The sequence below is a fragment of the Pelophylax lessonae genome (genome assembly GCF_965119305.1).
Source record: "Pelophylax lessonae genome assembly, chromosome: 5".
Lineage (NCBI taxonomy): Eukaryota > Metazoa > Chordata > Amphibia > Anura > Ranidae > Pelophylax > Pelophylax lessonae.
Genome location: NC_138772.1, coordinates 1,084,928 through 1,102,550, shown reverse-complemented (window position 1 = coordinate 1,102,550; position 17,623 = coordinate 1,084,928). Strand labels below are relative to the sequence as shown.

At 50.3% G+C, this 17,623-nt stretch overlaps 1 protein-coding gene across 2 annotated transcripts in view; it reads left to right on the top strand.

Annotated features, from left to right (window-relative positions):
• Nucleotides 1–7,867, top strand: part of ADCK5 (aarF domain containing kinase 5) — a 34,259-nt gene extending 26,392 nt beyond the window's left edge. For both annotated transcript variants that reach the window (XM_082258627.1, XM_082258628.1), the window contains 8 exons: nt 144–275; nt 583–666; nt 2,604–2,685; nt 2,949–3,027; nt 4,069–4,160; nt 5,463–5,712; nt 7,172–7,273; nt 7,436–7,867. In XM_082258627.1, the coding sequence (XP_082114753.1) occupies nt 144–275; nt 583–666; nt 2,604–2,685; nt 2,949–3,027; nt 4,069–4,160; nt 5,463–5,712; nt 7,172–7,273; nt 7,436–7,541 (927 nt within the window). In that variant the 3' untranslated portion in view covers nt 7,542–7,867. The remainder of the gene's footprint in view (nt 1–143; nt 276–582; nt 667–2,603; nt 2,686–2,948; nt 3,028–4,068; nt 4,161–5,462; nt 5,713–7,171; nt 7,274–7,435) is intronic.
• The last annotated feature ends 9,756 nt before the right edge of the window (nt 7,868–17,623 follow it).

Sequence of the window (17,623 nt, the reverse complement as noted above, 5' to 3'; positions counted from 1 at the left end):
AATGTATCACCTTCTATACACCCCTCCTATCTGATCTCCTCCATATCCCCCACAATGTATCACCTTCTATACACCCCTCCTATCTGATCTCCTCCATATCCCCCACAATGTATCACCTTCTATACATCCCGTTCCTCATACAGGATCTGAAGCACACTTTGGCACAGGAATTGGACTTTGAGAACGAGGGGCGAAATGCTGAGCGATGTGCGGAAGATCTGAGGAAGCTTCCATATGTCCTCATACCCAAAGTACACTGGAAGTACACCAGCAAGGTGAGGAGGAGGCAAACCAACCCCAAACCAACCCAAACCCAACCCAAACCAACCCCAACCCAATCCCAACCCAAACCAGTCCCAAACCAACCTTAACCCAAACCAAACCCAAACCAACCCCAACCCGGGGCTATAGATGGTGTGTAGATGGAGATTCTATGCAACTGTGATATGTAGAAGCGCCCCTCAGTACAGCTGTGATATGTATTGAATATTCAGTGTTTTGAGAGATGAAGATTCTGCTCTGTGCTGGTAGGCGGAGCCTCTGTGTGCTGCTTAGTATTAACTCCGCCTCCTCTCTCCACAGCGCGTGCTGACGGCGGATTACTGCGAGGGCTGTAAAGTCAGCAGTGTGGACAGGATCAAAGAGCAAGGCCTGGAGCTGAAAGATGTGAGTGGAATTACCCGCAGTGATGTGATGGATGGGTCTGATATACTCTGAGATTGTACATTGTGTGTTCCAGTATTGTCTACCCCAGCCAGTAATTGTTACCATGTGCTATGTTTATGTGTGGATTGGGAAAGATCCGATTCTCCGGCCTGTGGATTGGTAAGGATGTGGATTGGCCTGATTCTTAGGCCTGTGGTTTGGGAAACATGTGGATTGGTCCGATTCCCAGGCCTGTGGATTGGTCCGCTTCTCAGGCCTGTGGATTGGTCCGCTTCTCAGGCCTGTGGATTGGTGCGATTCCCAGGCCTGTGGATTGGTCCGCTTCTCAGGCCTGTGGATTGGTCCGCTTCTCAGGCCTGTGGATTGGTCCGCTTCTCAGGCCTGTGGATTGGTCCGCTTCTCAGGCCTGTGGATTGGTCCGCTTCCCAGGCCTGTGGATTGGTGCGATTCCCAGGCCTGTGGATTGGTCCGCTTCTTAGGCCTGTGGATTGGTGCGATTCCCAGGCCTGTGGATTGGTCCGCTTCCCAGGCCTGTGGATTGGTCCGCTTCTCAGGCCTGTGGATTGGTGCGATTCCCAGGCCTGTGGATTGGTCTGCTTCTCAGGCCTGTGGATTGGTCCGCTTCTCAGGACTGTGGATTGGTGCGATTCCCAAGCCTGTGGATTGGTGCGATTCCCAGGCCTGTGGATTGGTGCGATTCCCAGGCCTGTGGATTGGTGCGATTCCCAGGCCTGTGGATTGGTCCGCTTCTCAGGCCTGTGGATTGGTCCGCTTCTCAGGCCTGTGGATTGGTCCGCTTCTCAGGCCTGTGGATTGGTGCGATTCCCAGGCCTGTGGATTGGTCCGCTTCTCAGGCCTGTGGATTGGTCCGCTTCCCAGGCCTGTGGATTGGTCCGCTTCCCAGGCCTGTGGATTGGTCCGCTTCCCAGGCCTGTGGATTGGTCCGCTTCCCAGGCCTGTGGATTGGTCCGCTTCTCAGGCCTGTGGATTGGTGCGATTCCCAGGCCTGTGGATTGGTCCGCTTCCCAGGCCTGTGGATTGGTCCGCTTCTCAGGCCTGTGGATTGGTCCGCTTCTCAGGCCTGTGGATTGGTCCGCTTCCCAGGCCTGTGGATTGGTCCGCTTCCCAGGCCTGTGGATTGGTCCGCTTCTCAGGCCTGTGGATTGGTGCGATTCCCAGGCCTGTGGATTGGTCTGCTTCTCAGGCCTGTGGATTGGTCCGCTTCTCAGGCCTGTGGATTGGTCCGCTTCTCAGGCCTGTGGATTGGTCCGCTTCTCAGGCCTGTGGATTGGTCCGCTTCTCAGGCCTGTGGATTGGTGCGATTCCCAGGCCTGTGGATTGGTCCGCTTCCCAGGCCTGTGGATTGGTGCGATTCCCAGGCCTGTGGATTGGTCCGCTTCCCAGGCCTGTGGATTGGTGCGATTCCCAGGCCTGTGGATTGGTCCGCTTCTCAGGCCTGTGGATTGGTCCGCTTCCCAGGCCTGTGGATTGGTCCGCTTCCCAGGCCTGTGGATTGGTCCGCTTCCCAGGCCTGTGGATTGGTGCGATTCCCAGGCCTGTGGATTGGTCCGCTTCCCAGGCCTGTGGATTGGTGCGATTCCCAGGCCTGTGGATTGGTCCGCTTCTCAGGCCTGTGGATTGGTCCGCTTCCCAGGCCTGTGGATTGGTCCGCTTCCCAGGCCTGTGGATTGGTGCGATTCCCAGGCCTGTGGATTGGTGCGATTCCCAGGCCTGTGGATTGGTCCGCTTCCCAGGCCTGTGGATTGGTCCGCTTCCCAGGCCTGTGGATTGGTCCGCTTCCCAGGCCTGTGGATTGGTGCGATTCCCAGGCCTGTGGATTGGTCCGCTTCTCAGGCCTGTGGATTTGTGCGATTCCCAGGCCTGAGTGTCGGCAGTGTGGGAACGGTTGGCTCACTGTCCTTCGCTCTGTCTTGCAGGTGGCGGAGAAGGTGATAAAGGTCTTTGCTGAGCAAATTTTCTTTACGGGATTCATCCACGCCGACCCCCACCCTGGAAACGGTAATAACGCACAGCACACTGTATACTGACAGGGGGGGGGGGTCACACGAGTCCGGTGTGAGATTTCCCATCTGTGCTTGTATGCCAAAATATTGCCAAAAGTTGGACCACAGCCTGCAGATATTCCTGCAAGTGCCGGGCCAGAGCCGCATTCACAGATAGATGATGGGAACTGACATCAGATAACATGACCGCCGTGTCCCCATATCATTTACAGTCACCCCCATGGGCAGATGGTGACCCCAACTCTTTTGTCTCTGCAGTTCTAGTGAATGTGGGGACAGATGGGAAGGCGCGGCTGGTTCTCCTGGATCACGGACTGTATGAGTTCCTGAGTCAGCGGTAATGTGGTGTGCTTGTGTCACTTCCTGTGTGTCTGACATTGTGTACAGTGAGGTGTGTGTGTCACTTCCTGTGTGTCTGACATTGTGTACAGTGAGGTGTGTGTGTCACTTCCTGTGTGTCTGACATTGTGTACAGTGAGGTGTGTGTCACTTCCTGGGTGATATTCACAGTGTATAGTGTGGTATTAATCACCTCCTGTGTGTTATGTTGTGTGCAGTGAGGTGCGTGTCACTTCCTGTGTATCTGACATTGTGTACAGGGAGGTGCGTGTCACTTCCTGGGTTAAATGCACTGTGTGTAGTGGTGAGGTGGATGTCACTTCCTGTGTGTAGTGGTGAGGTGGGTGTCACTTCCTGTGTGTAGTGGTGAGGTGGGTGTCACTTCCTGTGTGTAGTGGTGAGGTGCGTGTCACTTCCTGTGTGTAGTGGTGAGGTGGATGTCACTTCCTGTGTGTAGTGGTGAGGTGGATGTCACTTCCTGTGTGTAGTGAAGAGGTGCGTGTCACTTCCTGTGTGTAGTGGTGAGGTGGATGTCACTTCCTTTGTGTAGTGGTGAGGTGCGTGTCACTTCCTGTGTGTTGTGGTGAGGTGCGTGTCACTTCCTGTGTGTAGTGGTGAGGTGTGTGTCACTTCCTGTGTGTAGTGGTGAGGTGTGTGTCACTTCCTGTGTGTAGTGGTGAGGTGGATGTCACTTCCTGTGTGTAGTGGAGAGGTGCGTGTCACTTCCTGTGTGTTGTGGTGAGGTGTGTGTCACTTCCTGTGTGTAGTGGTGAGGTGCGTGTCACTTCCTGTGTGTAGTGGTGAGGTGCGTGTCACTTCCTGTGTGTTGTGGTGAGGTGCGTGTCACTTCCTGTGTGTTGTGGTGAGGTGCGTGTCACTTCCTGTGTGTCCCTCATTCTGTAAGATGTGGAGTTTGTGACATCCAATCCCTAAGTTTGTAAGTCGGGGTGGGAATATCCTAGTTTAGTGTCTCCAGCACCCATGGGGTGTATGACGGGTGACTTGTATGATGTGCACTGACTGGTACTCTTTGTTGCAGGGATCGAACAGCGCTGTGTAAACTCTGGAGGTCCATTGTTCTCAGGAATCATGCGGCTATGGCAGAGCACTCAGCAGAGCTCGGGGTAAAAGGTTTGTGTCACTTTGCACTCCAGTGATTCTTGGGGGCCCTTTCTGTGTGTCCATCCCCTTGGGTTCTTCCTTTGTGTCCATCCCCTTGGGTTCTTCCCTTGTGTCCATCCCCTTGGGTTCTTCCTTTGTGTCCATCCCCTTGGGTCCTTCCCTTGTGTCCATCCCCTTGGGTTCTTCCTTTGTGTCCATCCCCTTGGGTTCTTCCCTTGGGTTCTTCCTTTGTGTTCAACCCCCTTGGGTCCTTCCCTTGTGTCCAGCCCCTTGGGTCCTTCCCTTGTGTCTAGCCCCTTGGGTCCTTCCCTTGTGTCCAGCCCCTTGGGTTCTTTCTTTGTGTCCAGCCCCTTGGGTTCTTTCTTTGTGTTCAGCCCCCTTGGGTCCTTCCCTTGTGTCCAGCCCCTTGGGTCCTTCCCTTGTGTCCAGCCCCTTGGGTTCTTTCTTTGTGTCCAGCCCCTTGGGTTCTTTCTTTGTGTTCAGCCCCTTGGGTTCTTTCTTTGTGTCTAGCCCCTTGGGTTCTTCCTTTGTGTCTAGCCCCTTGGGTTCTTCCTTTGTCTAGCCCCTTGGGTTCTTCCTTTGTCTAGCCCCTTGGGTTCTTTCTTTGTGTTCAGCCCCTTGGGTTCTTCCTTTGTCTCTAGCCCCTTGGGTTCTTTCTTTGTGTTCAGCCCCTTGGGTTCTTTCTTTGTGTTCAGCCCCTTGGGTTCTTTCTTTGTGTTCAGCCCCTTGGGTTCTTTCTTTGTGTTCAGCCCCTTGGGTTCTTTCTTTGTGTTCAGCCCCTTGGGTTCTTCCTTTGTGTCTAGCCCCTTGGGTTCTTTCTTTGTGTTCAGCCCCTTGGGTTCTTTCTTTGTGTTCAGCCCCTTGGGTTCTTTCTTTGTGTTCAGCCCCTTGGGTTCTTTCTTTGTGTCTAGCCCCTTGGGTTCTTTCTTTGTGTTCAGCCCCTTGGGTTCTTCCTTTGTGTCTAGCCCCTTGGGTTCTTTCTTTGTGTTCAGCCCCTTGGGTTCTTCCTTTGTGTCTAGCCCCTTGGGTTCTTCCTTTGTGTCTAGCCCCTTGGGTTCTTCCTTTGTCTCTAGCCCCTTGGGTTCTTTCTTTGTGTTCAGCCCCTTGGGTTCTTTCTTTGTGTTCAGCCCCTTGGGTTCTTCCTTTGTGTCTAGCCCCTTGGGTTCTTCCTTTGTGTCTAGCCCCTTGGGTTCTTCCTTTGTCTCTAGCCCCTTGGGTTCTTCCTTTGTCTCTAGCCCCTTGGGTTCTTTCTTTGTGTTCAGCCCCTTGGGTTCTTCCTTTGTGTCTACTAATACTGATACCTCTCTCCAGATTACTTCCTGTTCTGTGAGATTCTGCTGCAGCGCCCCCTGTCCCTCACAGGAACGCTGAGCAACGCCCTGACACGGGAGGAGACGCTGTATATGCAGGACATGGCCAAGGAGCATTTTGATGACATCATGAGAGTCCTCCGAGCTTTGCCACGCCCCATGCTGCTGGTATTTCGGAATCTCAATACGGTGCGGGCTCTAAATATTGGACTGGGGGCCCCAGCGGATCGCTATCTCCTCATGGCTCGCAGGTCAGTGTCCCATTTGTGGCTTTCAGTCTCCCACAATGCTCGGCTCAGACATTGTTCTCTTATTCATTTGACTTAATGGTCTTCCCATCCTTCTGCTTGTAGATTGTAAGCTCTTCTGGTCACAGTGCTTTGCTTGCCCTTATTTCAGTGGAGGAGTGTGTAGCGGAACAGGACACCCCTGACTGGGTACCTCCGTTGACAGAAGCTCCTAGTGCTTCCCGAGGGTTTCAAGCACTCCACACCAGACACCATAACCACTTCAGACCCCACGAACCGCTGCTGCTTGGTTGGGGTCTCGCCGCCTCCTACCCACCCTGGACCTACAACAAGGCTCCAGGTTCCTGTGGGTGAACCTCTCTTTCCCCAGAGAGTGCAGCAGAACAAGCTCTTACAAGAGCTTAGGGATTATCTAAGGGAGTATGGAGGACATAGCAATCCCTTGTAGGCGATTCCCCCAATGAGAGACAGAACTCTAGACTAAGGGTGAACTAAAGCCCCGTACACACGTACCGATCGTCGGCCGAACGATCGTCCGTCTTTTGTCCCCGGGCTGTCGTGTCCGCTGAAAAGTGCAAAAGACTGCACACGAATTTTGTCTGCCGACTGCAGAAGTGATGTCATGTGATGGTTAACTTTCCCTGTGTTTTTTCTTTTCTGAGCATGCCCAGTCTTGCAAATCTGCTGTCTGTCGGCCGAATTCTGTATTGACTGGCGAACAATCGGCCGTTCTGGTGTCGGCATACAAAAATTTTAATGCTTGCACGACAGATTCTGTTCGGCCGAAATTGCGCTGTCGGCTGTCGGAAGCATCATACTAACAAGCCGAAAATCGGCCGATCGGTCGTCGGCCGACAATCTGCACGTGTGTACGGGCCTTAACTCTAGAACAACTTTATTGAACAGACTTATATACAGTTTTCACCCACAAGGTTACCACCCAGGTGGACCTTGTTGAAGACTGGACGTAACATTCACCATCCAATAGGAACAGAGCTTTACACTCTCATACAGTGTACACAAAAATATACAATGTGGGACAATTCCCCCCTCCCCCTTAGCATCCAATCCACATACCTATATACATCCCATAATAAGTTTCTCTTAAGGCAGACAGACAGAACAATGGGAGGTCATTAACACTTAACAATGAGACAGGGCAATCCACATTCCCTCCCAATACACAAACAAAAGGAAAACCTGTCTGACATTGAAAGATATGTAATATACACAGCATTTAGGGAGAACAGATTTCATGGCAATTAGGAATAAATCTTTATATTCCTATATGGAGATATGGCTGGCAAATATGACCGTCCCATCTGTAGCAATTCAAACCATTAATTATCTGTTTTTAACTTCCAGTAATGGTGAATACTGTCACAGAGAGTATTCTGTGTTAGGTAGAGGACTCTGTACATTGGTGGTTTCTCTGATCCCCTCATTGTCTCTCGTTTTTCAGCGCGGTGCGAGCGTGGAGGCGCCTGGCAAAGCAGAATTCCTCGGGGATCACACGCTGGCTGTCCGTGATGTGGGAACATTTAAAGTTTGAGGCATCACTCAGGTAAGCAGCTACAACTGGATCTAGCTGGAGTTGTCTTAACTGTGGCGCCTATAGATCGGTCAGAGGTTAGTCATGTGACCTACACAATGACCTTTCACCCCTTGGTAGATTATGATGTATAATAAATGTGTTCTGACTGATCTTGTTTCTGTCATTCTCCAGGTGGGACAGCTTCATGCAACATTTCACCTTCTTCATTATCCGTCTTCTCATCCGCTTCAACTTCCTCGCTGAAAACGAGCAGATTCGGCAGTTCCTTCAGTCATAGATGGTGCTACAGGGACCTCCCACCACAGAATCGGCTACTGAACCTCCAGACGGGAAGCTGGTTTGGCTCAGAGGCTTGATACACATTTGCCAAAGCTGCCGCCAATGCCAATAAAACCGGTTTGTCAAGGTCTTTTGAGATGCCGGACAAAGCCAAAATCAGAACTTCCAGAACCTCATCAGAGGACAATGTGTACATAGAGGACTTTATTACAAAGGGCAAACAATAGACCTTACTTTGTGATGGCTCATAGCTCCATCTGGGTGCAGACATTGGAAGAATGGGATGCTGGGATCACCTTTTATTACAGGACAGTGATGGAGGGTAAAGTGTAAATAGTGGGAACACAAGTCTGGTCCTATGAGAGCTTTTTTAGGCCTGCAGATCTGTCCAAAAATAGGAGAGCTCCATCCATGCCTGAGTTGATTTTTATGCAGAGATGACCAGAGACACCCACTTGGGCACTGTGGGGCTCATTCTGGAATGGCAGGGCTTGTTTTCTCTGACTCAGGTATTGCAAGTCTTTTTCCCTCTGGCTTGGTTAGGCACAATGGAGCTTGTTCTCTCTGGCCCAGTTGGGCACCCCAGGGCTTCTTTTTTCCGGTTCAGTGAAGCAAAGTGGAAACTGTTCTCTCTGGCCCAATTCAGCACCCCAGGGCTTATTCTCTTTGGCTCAGTCAGACTTGACAGAGTTTGTTTTTTCCAGCCTAACATGGTGGAGCTCATTCTCTCTAACCTAGCTGGGCACCCTAAGGGCTCCTTCTCTCCAGCTAAGTCAAGTATGGTGGAGACTGTGTTTTCTATCTGGCCCAATAGGGCGCCCCAGAGTTCATTCTCTCTTGCGCAATTGGGCATTCCCAGGGCTCATTCTCTCTGGCCCAATTGGGCACCCCCATGGCTCATTCTCTCTGGCCCAATTGGGCACCCCCATGGCTCATTCTCTCTGGCCCAATTGGGCACCCCCATGGCTCATATTCTGTGGCGGAATTGGGCGTCCCCAGAGCTCATTCTCTCTGGCTGTATTGAGCATCCCCAGGGCTCATTCTCCCTGGCCGAATTTTGGCATTCCCAGGGCTCATTCTCACTGGCCGAATTTTGGCATTCCCAGGGCTCATTCTCTCTGGCCCAATTGGGCGCCCCACCGCTTATTCTCCCTGGCCCAATTGAGCGCCCCAGGGCTCATTCTCTCTGGACCAATTGGGAGGCCCTTGGGCTAATTCTCTCTGGCCCAGCTGGGCACCCACAGGGCTCATTCTCTCTGGACCAATTGGGAGGCCCTTTGGCTAATACTCTCTGGCTCAGTTGGGCACCCCAGGGATCATTTCCTTTGGCTCTGTCAGGCATGACAGAATTTGTTTTCCCCCAGCCTGGTATGGTGGAGCTTGTTCTCTCTGACCTAGCTGGGCACGCTAAGGGCTCCTTCTCTCCGGCTCAGTCAAGCAGGCAGTGACTCTAATGGTAGCACCGAGGCTAGTTAACCACTTCAACTGCGGAGGATTTACCAGGCCATTTATTGTGATATGGTACTGCGTTACTTTAACTGGCAATTGCACGGTCGTGGAACACTGTACCTAAATAAAATGTTTGTCCTTTTTTCCCCCACAAATAGAGCTTTCTTTTCATGGTATTTGATCACCTCTGTGGTTTTTATTTTTTGCGCTATAAAAAAAGACAATTTTGAAAAAAATGGGATTTTTGACTTACCGTAAAATCCATTTTTCTGATGTTCATTGACGGACAAAGCTTCAGATGTTCATAACCATTGGGTTATACTCTTCCCTACAGGAGTAGGGCACTAGGCAGAAAAAAAAGTCTGGCTGTGCCCATGGGCAGTCCCAGGGGGGGGTATACTCCCTCGGTCTACTATAGGCATTCAGTTTAGTTACAAGCAGTGTCAGAAGAATTACAACTCCACAGAGGAGTGGGGTGCTGGGTCCGTCAATAAATATCAAAGAAATAGATTTTATGGTAAATCAAAAATCCCATTTTCTCTTTTGTTCATTGACGGACACAGCTTCAGATCTTCATAACTGTTGGGACGTCCAAAAGCAGTGTTAGACATGAGGGGTGGGAACAGCAAAAAAATTCCCAAGGCTAAATAGTAGCCAACCAGGCAACAGGAGCTCAACCAAAAAAACTGGAACCCACCTGAAAAAACAATACACCCTCGAAGAGGATGAGGTCCTCAACAGCAGTCTGCAAAACCTTGTGGCCAAAAGAAGCATCCGCAGATGCCAACACATCCACTTTATAAAACTTTGTGAAAGTGTGCACCGACGACCAGGTGGCCTTGCAAATCTGCGTCACTGACTTATCAGAGAAAAAAGGAACTTGACCCTTGATGGAATAGGCCTGAAACACTGTCTGATCCGTCTGAAAATGGTCGCAGAGGAAGCGGACAACCCTTTACAAGTCCCATCCATGAACACAAAGAGAAAGTCTGACTTCCTGAAAGACTCTGTAGCTGCCAGGTACACCCTAATTGCCCAGACCACATGCAAGGCAATTTCCTTTTGGATGTTTAGGCCTGGGACACAGGGAAGGCAACACAATGTCTTCATTCAAATAAAAATCAGAGACAACCACCTTATCTCTGTGAATGACAGGATAACTCCGCTAGTTTTGACACCATACGCTCAGAGGTGAAAGCAACCAAAAAGGCAAACTTCTGGGACAGCGTAAGCAGGGGAATCTCCCGAAGATTCTCAAAGGGAGGCTTCTGGAGGACCGAAAGAACCAAATTGAGGTCCCAAGGTGGGAACGGAGCACGCACTGGAGGAACCAAGTGTCGGACACCCTGAAGAAAGGTATGCACCACGGAGTGAGTGGCCAAAGATCGTTGGAAGAACACCGCCAAAGCTGACACCTGGCCCTTGATGGTACTCGAGGCCAATTTCTGTTCAACCCCCCGGTTGAAGAAAGGTCAAGATCTGAGCCTCCGAAAAGGAGCGAGGATGAACCCCAAGAGACTCACACCACGCAATGTACATCTTCCATGTACGATGGTAGATCTTCCTAGAAGTTAGAGGGGCTTTTAAACTAGGAGATGGGGGGAGGATCCAAATGTAGAATTAGCCAGTGGGGAGCAAGGTTCTGTGGCCATTAGCGTAGGGTGACCAGAGATTCAAAAGGTAGGTAGGCTGACAAATCGAAAGTGCAGCCTCACAACATCTAACGAGGATTTAGTATGCAACCTGACAAAATTACGAGGTTTCTATGCCAATGCTAGAAGTCTGGCCAACAAGATGGGAGAACTGGAAATGCTAATGCATAAAGAGGATTTTGATTTTGTGGGAATTTCAGAGACTTGGTTTCACAGCTCTCATGATTGGCTGGCAACCATTCAGGGGTATTCCCTATATCGCATAGATAGGGAGGAAAAAAAAAAAAAGGGGGAGCGGTATGCCTGTATATCAAGAACAATCTGCAAGTAAATATGAGGGATGATATCATGAATGGAGCTAGGGAGGAGATGGAATCCCTATGGGTAGAGCTTAAAAGGGAAGGTACTATGGGGAAAGTAATATTGGGTGTATGCTATAGGCCCTCCAACCAGAGGGAGGTGGGGGAGTAGGACCTCCTATCACAGCTTGGAATGGCAGCAAGGATGGGAAATGTAATTATAATGGGGGTTTTAATTATCCAGATATAGACTGGGCAGAAGGAACCACGCATTCATTTAAGGCTCGCAGATCCTCCCCGAGAGGAAGCTTCCAATGAATGTCGGCGACCAGCTGCACCAGAACGGCGTACCAAGCCCGGCGAGGCCTATCCAGGGCCACGAAGATGAACGGAATCCTTTCTGCCTTGATCCTTTGTTGAAGTCTTGGCAGAAGCTTGAGAGAAGGGAAGCGTAAATCAGATGATACTGACCTCACGGGACCACAGCACTTCTGTGGCATCCGCCAGAGGATCCCATGAAGGAGCCACAAACCTCTGCACCTTTCTGATGAGCCGAAACACCAACAGATCCACCTCGGGGGTGCCCCATGGAGACCCAACTAAAGAAACACCTCCGGATGTAACGACCACTCCCCTCGGTCCAACGCCTGCCGACTAAGGTAATCCGCCTGCCAGTTTTCCACCCTGGGAATGTGTACGGCGGGGAGGGCTGTAATGAAACTGTTCTGGCTACCTCCAGAGCTGCCAGGACACTTCTTGTGCCCCCTTGGTGATTGGCATAAGCCACGTGGCGTTGTCCGATTGAATTCGCACTGGAAAACACTGAAGACGATCCGTCCAATGGTCCAGACACAGTCTGATCGCTCTGGGTTCAAAGATATTGATCAGCAGTCTGGACTCTTCCAGCGTCCAGATCCCCTGAGCAGAATGCTTGCCGAGGATGCCTCCCCAGCCGGACAGGCTGGCATCCGTGGTCACCACTGTCCAATACAAGGGAAGGAAGGATTTGCCCGGCCGAAGTGTCGGAGAACGAAGCCACGATATCAGGGAATCCATTGTTCCCCCACTCAGTTCTGATTGTACAGAGACTGCGGAGTCTTGCCCAATTTGGTCAGAATCTCCATTTGCAGGGACCTCGCATGGAACTGTGGAAAAGCCTTTTCATGCGCGGTTGCAGACGTGGACGAATCATCCTCATTATCAGAAGATTCCAGGCGCGTGGTTGCAGACCACCCAACAGGGTGACCCACGTCTGGGGCTGCTGACTCAGATTCAGGATCAGATGAGGCAGGGTAAGGTGGGGGACGCTTTTTGCCAGCCCGTCGCTGGAAGACCACCTCCACCCAGGACACAAAAAAACTCCAGGACTGCCGTCAGTGCATTGATGGATGGTTGGGACCGGAAGGCCCCGCAGCCTCAGAGAGGGGATCAAGCGTGGAGATGTGCCCCAAAGACTCCATGAGTCATCAGGGGGACCCCACAAAAAGTTTAAAACACTGCAAGGAACAATCCCCACAGCGATGGCAACACCACCAAGCGATCCTCAGCAGACAGGGAGAGAACCCCACCAGACTCACCACCCAGCAGAAACAGGCAACTGCAGCCACCAGGATAATCTGCACTCCACGTGCGACGATCAGGAAGTGAAAGGATCCAGGAGTCAGCACCAGGGGATGAGGAGGGGCTCCCACCGCCGAAATCGCCACCCATAGGTTTCCACTGTCATGGGCGCCTAACTAAAAATCTAACTAAAATAAAACATTTTGCCAGGACCAGAGATCCCAGCAAGGAACTAGGTCCATACTCCTGACTAGGCAGAAAAAAACTGAGTGCCTATAGCAGAGTATACACCCTGGGACCGCTCATAGGCGTAGACAGACTTTTTTTTCCTGCCTAGTCTACTACTCCTGTAGGGGGCAGGATAACCCAATGGTTATGGAGATCTGAAGCTGTATCTGTCAATGAACGAAATCGAAACAATATTTTTTACTTTCTGCTATATAACGGTATCAACTCTTCTGGGAAGGCTATCCATAAGGTTTAGGAGGGTGTCTATGGGAATGTTTGACCATTCTTCCAGAAGCACATTTGTGAGGTCAGGCGTTGATGTAGGATGGTAAGTTTGGGGTGGAGGAAGTTGACTGGCCTGCACAGAGTCCTGACCTTAACCCAATAGAACGCCTTTGGGATGAATTAGAGCGGAGATTGCGAGCCAGGCCTCTCATCCAACATCAGTCCCTAACCTTAAAAATGCGCTCCTGGAAGAATGGTCAAACATTCCCCCAGGACAGAAAGAGAGAAAAAAAAATCTCTAACTAAGGCAAAGACCTGAGGTGAGATCTAATGGTAAGGGAAATCTTAAATTGAGGAGAGATCTAACGTTCAGGACAAAGACCAGAAGTGAGATTTAACGTGAGGTTTAAGTGAGATTTAAGACAAAGACCAGAAGTGAGATTTAAGACAAAGACCAGAAGTGAGATTTAAGACAAAGACCAGAAGTGAGATTTAAGGGGAAAGACCAGAGGTGATATCTAACGTTGAGGGCAAAGACCAGAGGTGAGATCTAACGTTAAGGGAAATCTAAAATTGAGGAGAGATCTAACGTCCAGGACAAAGACCAGAAGTGAGATTTAACGTGAGGTTTAAGTGAGATTTAAGACAAAGACCAGAAGTGAGATTTAAGGGGAAAGACCAGAGGTGAGATCTAACGTTGAGGGCAAAGACCAGAGGTGAGATTTAACGTTGAGGGCAAAGACCAGAGGTGAGATCTAACGTTGAGGGCAAAGCCTAAAGGAAAGATCCAACATCGAGGACACTTGTTCTGGTGACAGCTGTCCAAGAGGAGGATTTTCTCACTTTGAATATATTCCATCTCACGTCCTCTTGTGTCTACAGGCAAGGAAGTAAAAGAGTCTTCTCCCCAAAGAAAAACAGGGATTTTAATACTAAAGTAGTGGGTGTAAATACACTTTAGGGTGGACTTTCCATAGTAAACATTTTTTTCCCCAGTCCTATGCCCTCCCTAACCCTAAGGCCTTTATCACCCACAAAAAAAAAAAAAAGAGAAAAAAACCTCAGTCCCCCACCTTGGAGATTTCTGGGAGCCACTGGTGACTTCATTGTGGCCATCAGCACAGCTGGGAGCTCAAATTCCTGCAAAAATGCAATCTTATTGGATTTCAAGAGCAGAGATTTGGATTCACTCGTGCCTACCAAAGATGTCTGAGGCTGGGGCATTATTTTGGGGTGAATTGTTTATTTACAAATTCTTATAGAAAGTCGGTATGAAGTCTTTTTTCTTCTTCTTCTATAAAGAAGAGTGTATGAGTCATGTCCTGGAAAGGTGCCGTATAGGAGAAGCAGAGAATACACTATGGCTGGCCATGCTGCATAGGCTCTCTTGTTCAGCCCATGGGATGAATGAGAGAAATTGAATAGATTCCTCCATCCACATTAACATCGTCGATGAAGGAACCACCATCACCTACTGTATTCAATCATCTGCAACGCCCATGGCTGCCTAAATAACAATGTTGCTGCTGATCAGTGACTGTACCTGTTTTTGCTGATACATCTGGATGCGGTCCCTCTTCCTCCAAAAATTTCCCACCGCCTTCAATTTTTATAATCAAAGATTGAAGCCAAGTGCTGACAAGCAGTGTATGGCCAGCATAAGATATGTGATCCTCCACCTCACCCATTTATATGGAGAGATGCCCTGGGGGATAATCAGAGGGTTATGGCCCTCCAGCCCACCCATTTATAGGGAGAGATGCCCTGGGGGATAATCAGAGGGTTGTGGCCATCCAGCCCACCCATTTATAGGGAGAGAGGCCCTGGGGGATAATTAGAGGGTTGAGACCCTCCAGCTCCCCCATTCATATGGAGAGATGCCCTGGGGGATAATTAGAGGGTTGAGACCCTCCAGCTCCCCCATTCATATGGATAGATGCCCTGGGGGATAATCAGAGGGTTATGGCCCTCCAGCTCACCCATTTATAGGGAGAGATGCCCTGGGGGATAATCAGAGGGTTATGGCCCTCCAGCTCACCCATTTATAGGGAGAGATTCCCTGGGGGATAATTAGAGGGTTGTGGCCCTCCACCTCACCCATTCATATGGATAGATGCCCTGGGGGATAATCAGAGGGTTGTGGCCCTCCAGCCCACCCATTTATAGGGAGAGATGCCCTGGGGGATAATCAGAGGGTTGAGACCATCCAGCTCACCCATTCAAATGGAGAGATGCCCTGGGGGATAATTAGAGGGTTGAGACCCTCCAGCTCCCCCATTCATATGGATAGATGCCCTGGGGGATAATCAGAAGGTTGAGACCCTCCAGCTCACCCATTCATATGGAGAGATGCCCTGGGGGATAATCAGAGGGTTATGGCCCTCCAGCTCACCCATTTATAGGGAGAGATGCCCTGGGGGATAATCAGAGGGTTATGGCCCTCCAGCTCACCCATTTATAGGGAGAGATTCCCTGGGGGATAATTAGAGGGTTGTGGCCCTCCACCTCACCCATTCATATGGATAGATGCCCTGGGGGATAATCAGAGGGTTGTGGCCCTCCAGCTCACCCATTCATATGGAGAGATGCCCTGGGGGATAATTAGAGGGTTGAGACCCTCCAGCTCCCCCATTCATATGGATAGATGCCCTGGGGGATAATCAGAAGGTTGAGACCCTCCAGCTCACCCATTCATATGGAGAGATGCCCTGGGGGATAATCAGAGGGTTATGGCCCTCCAGCTCACCCATTTATAGGGAGAGATGCCCTGGGGGATAATCAGAGGGTCATGGCCCTCCAGCTCACCCATTTATAGGGAGAGATTCCCTGGGGGATAATTAGAGGGTTGTGGCCCTCCACCTCACCCATTCATATGGATAGATGCCCTGGGGGATAATCAGAGGGTTGTGGCCCTCCAGCTCACCCATTTATAGGGAGAGATGCCCTGGGGGTAATCAGAGGCTCTTACTGAAGCTTGGTCTGGTTCTAGCGGGTAATCATCCATTTTTTTTTCTCTGAGCCAGTTAACTGATCCTCCTACTTCTGAAGGATTTATGTGGTCTTCATCCTTGGGGGGCCTCCTTCCTGCTCACACACTACAGCGCACTTCATAGACACTAAATATGATGACATCACTATGTGATCATGGGGACCGGTGTCAGGCTGTGAATAAATAACACAATGCAAGGCTTGGACAGGGTGGTCCTTCGCACTAAAGCCCCGTACACTCGTAGCGATTGTCGGCCGTAAATATTCGGCCGCCAAACGATCGGCCGATTGTCGGCTTGTTAGTATGATGCGTCCGACAACCGACATCGACTTTTCGGCCCGAACAGAATCTGTTGTGCAGGCATTAAAATTTTTGTTGGCCAACACCAGAACGGCCGATTGTTCGCCAGTCAGTACAGAATTCGGCTGACAAACAGCCGATTAGCAAGACTGGGCATGCTCAGAAAAGAAAAAACACACGGAAAGTTAACCATCACATGACATCACTTCTGCAGTCGGCTGTTGTTGGCCGACAAAATTAATGTGCAGTCTTTTGCAGTTTTCAGCCGACAGGACAGCACCGGACAAAAGACGGCCGATCGTTCGGTACGTGTGTACGGGGCTTAACAGTCCGTATTGTAGGAGGCCACAGGGTTCAGGCTGTGCCTGCTGCAGAGTAACGCTGGACATATACTGTGCAATTTTCTTTACATTTTATCATAACTATATAATAAAAACATATAATTGGAATAAACAATTCTTTTACTTTGTATCGAATCAGGCAGACCCCCCTCCTACATTGTTTATGGTAGATATAATGGATATTGAACAGTGTGTGGTCACCTTGAGACAGGGGTGCTCAACCTCTTGAAAAGCAAAGGCCACTTTGGTAACCGTTTGCAGGCGACAAAGAGCAATGCAGGTCATGTAATTGAGCCCTCAGGGGCCTGAAACCTTTAGAAGGCTGCGTTCCCATTGATGCACCTGCAGGTTACCTGCACCGGCCCATAGACTTCTATTATATCCTGCAGGTTACCTGCACCGGCCCATAGACTTCTATTATATCCTGCGGGTTACCTGCACTGAGCCCATAGACTTCTATTATATCCCGCGGGTTACCTGCACTGAGCCATAGACTTCTATTATATCCTGCAGGTTACCTGCACTGAGCCCATAGACTTCTATTATATCCTGCAGGTTACCTGCACTGAGCCCATAGACTTCTATTATATCCTGCGGGTTACCTGCACTGAGCCATAGACTTCTATTATATCCTGCAGATGTGGGGCATTTTCTGAAAGTGCACCAAACCCGCAGGTAATAACAGAAGTTTTAATTCCCACAGGTCACAAACAAACTTTACATGCTTTATACAAACACAATGCTCCGGCTCTCTGATCACACTGCTGCCTTATACACACAATGCTCTTCCTCTCTACCCCCCTCGTCCCCGGATCCCACTGCTGCCTTAAACACACAATGCTCCGCCTCTCTGCTCCCCTCGGATCACACTGCTGCCTTATACACACAATACTCCAGCTCTCTGCCTCTCCCCCCGATCACACTGCTGCCTTATACACACAATGCTCCACCTCTCTGTCCCCTTCCCCTGGATCACACTGTTGCCTTATATACACAATGCTCCACCCCCCTTGGATCACACTGCTGCCTTATACACA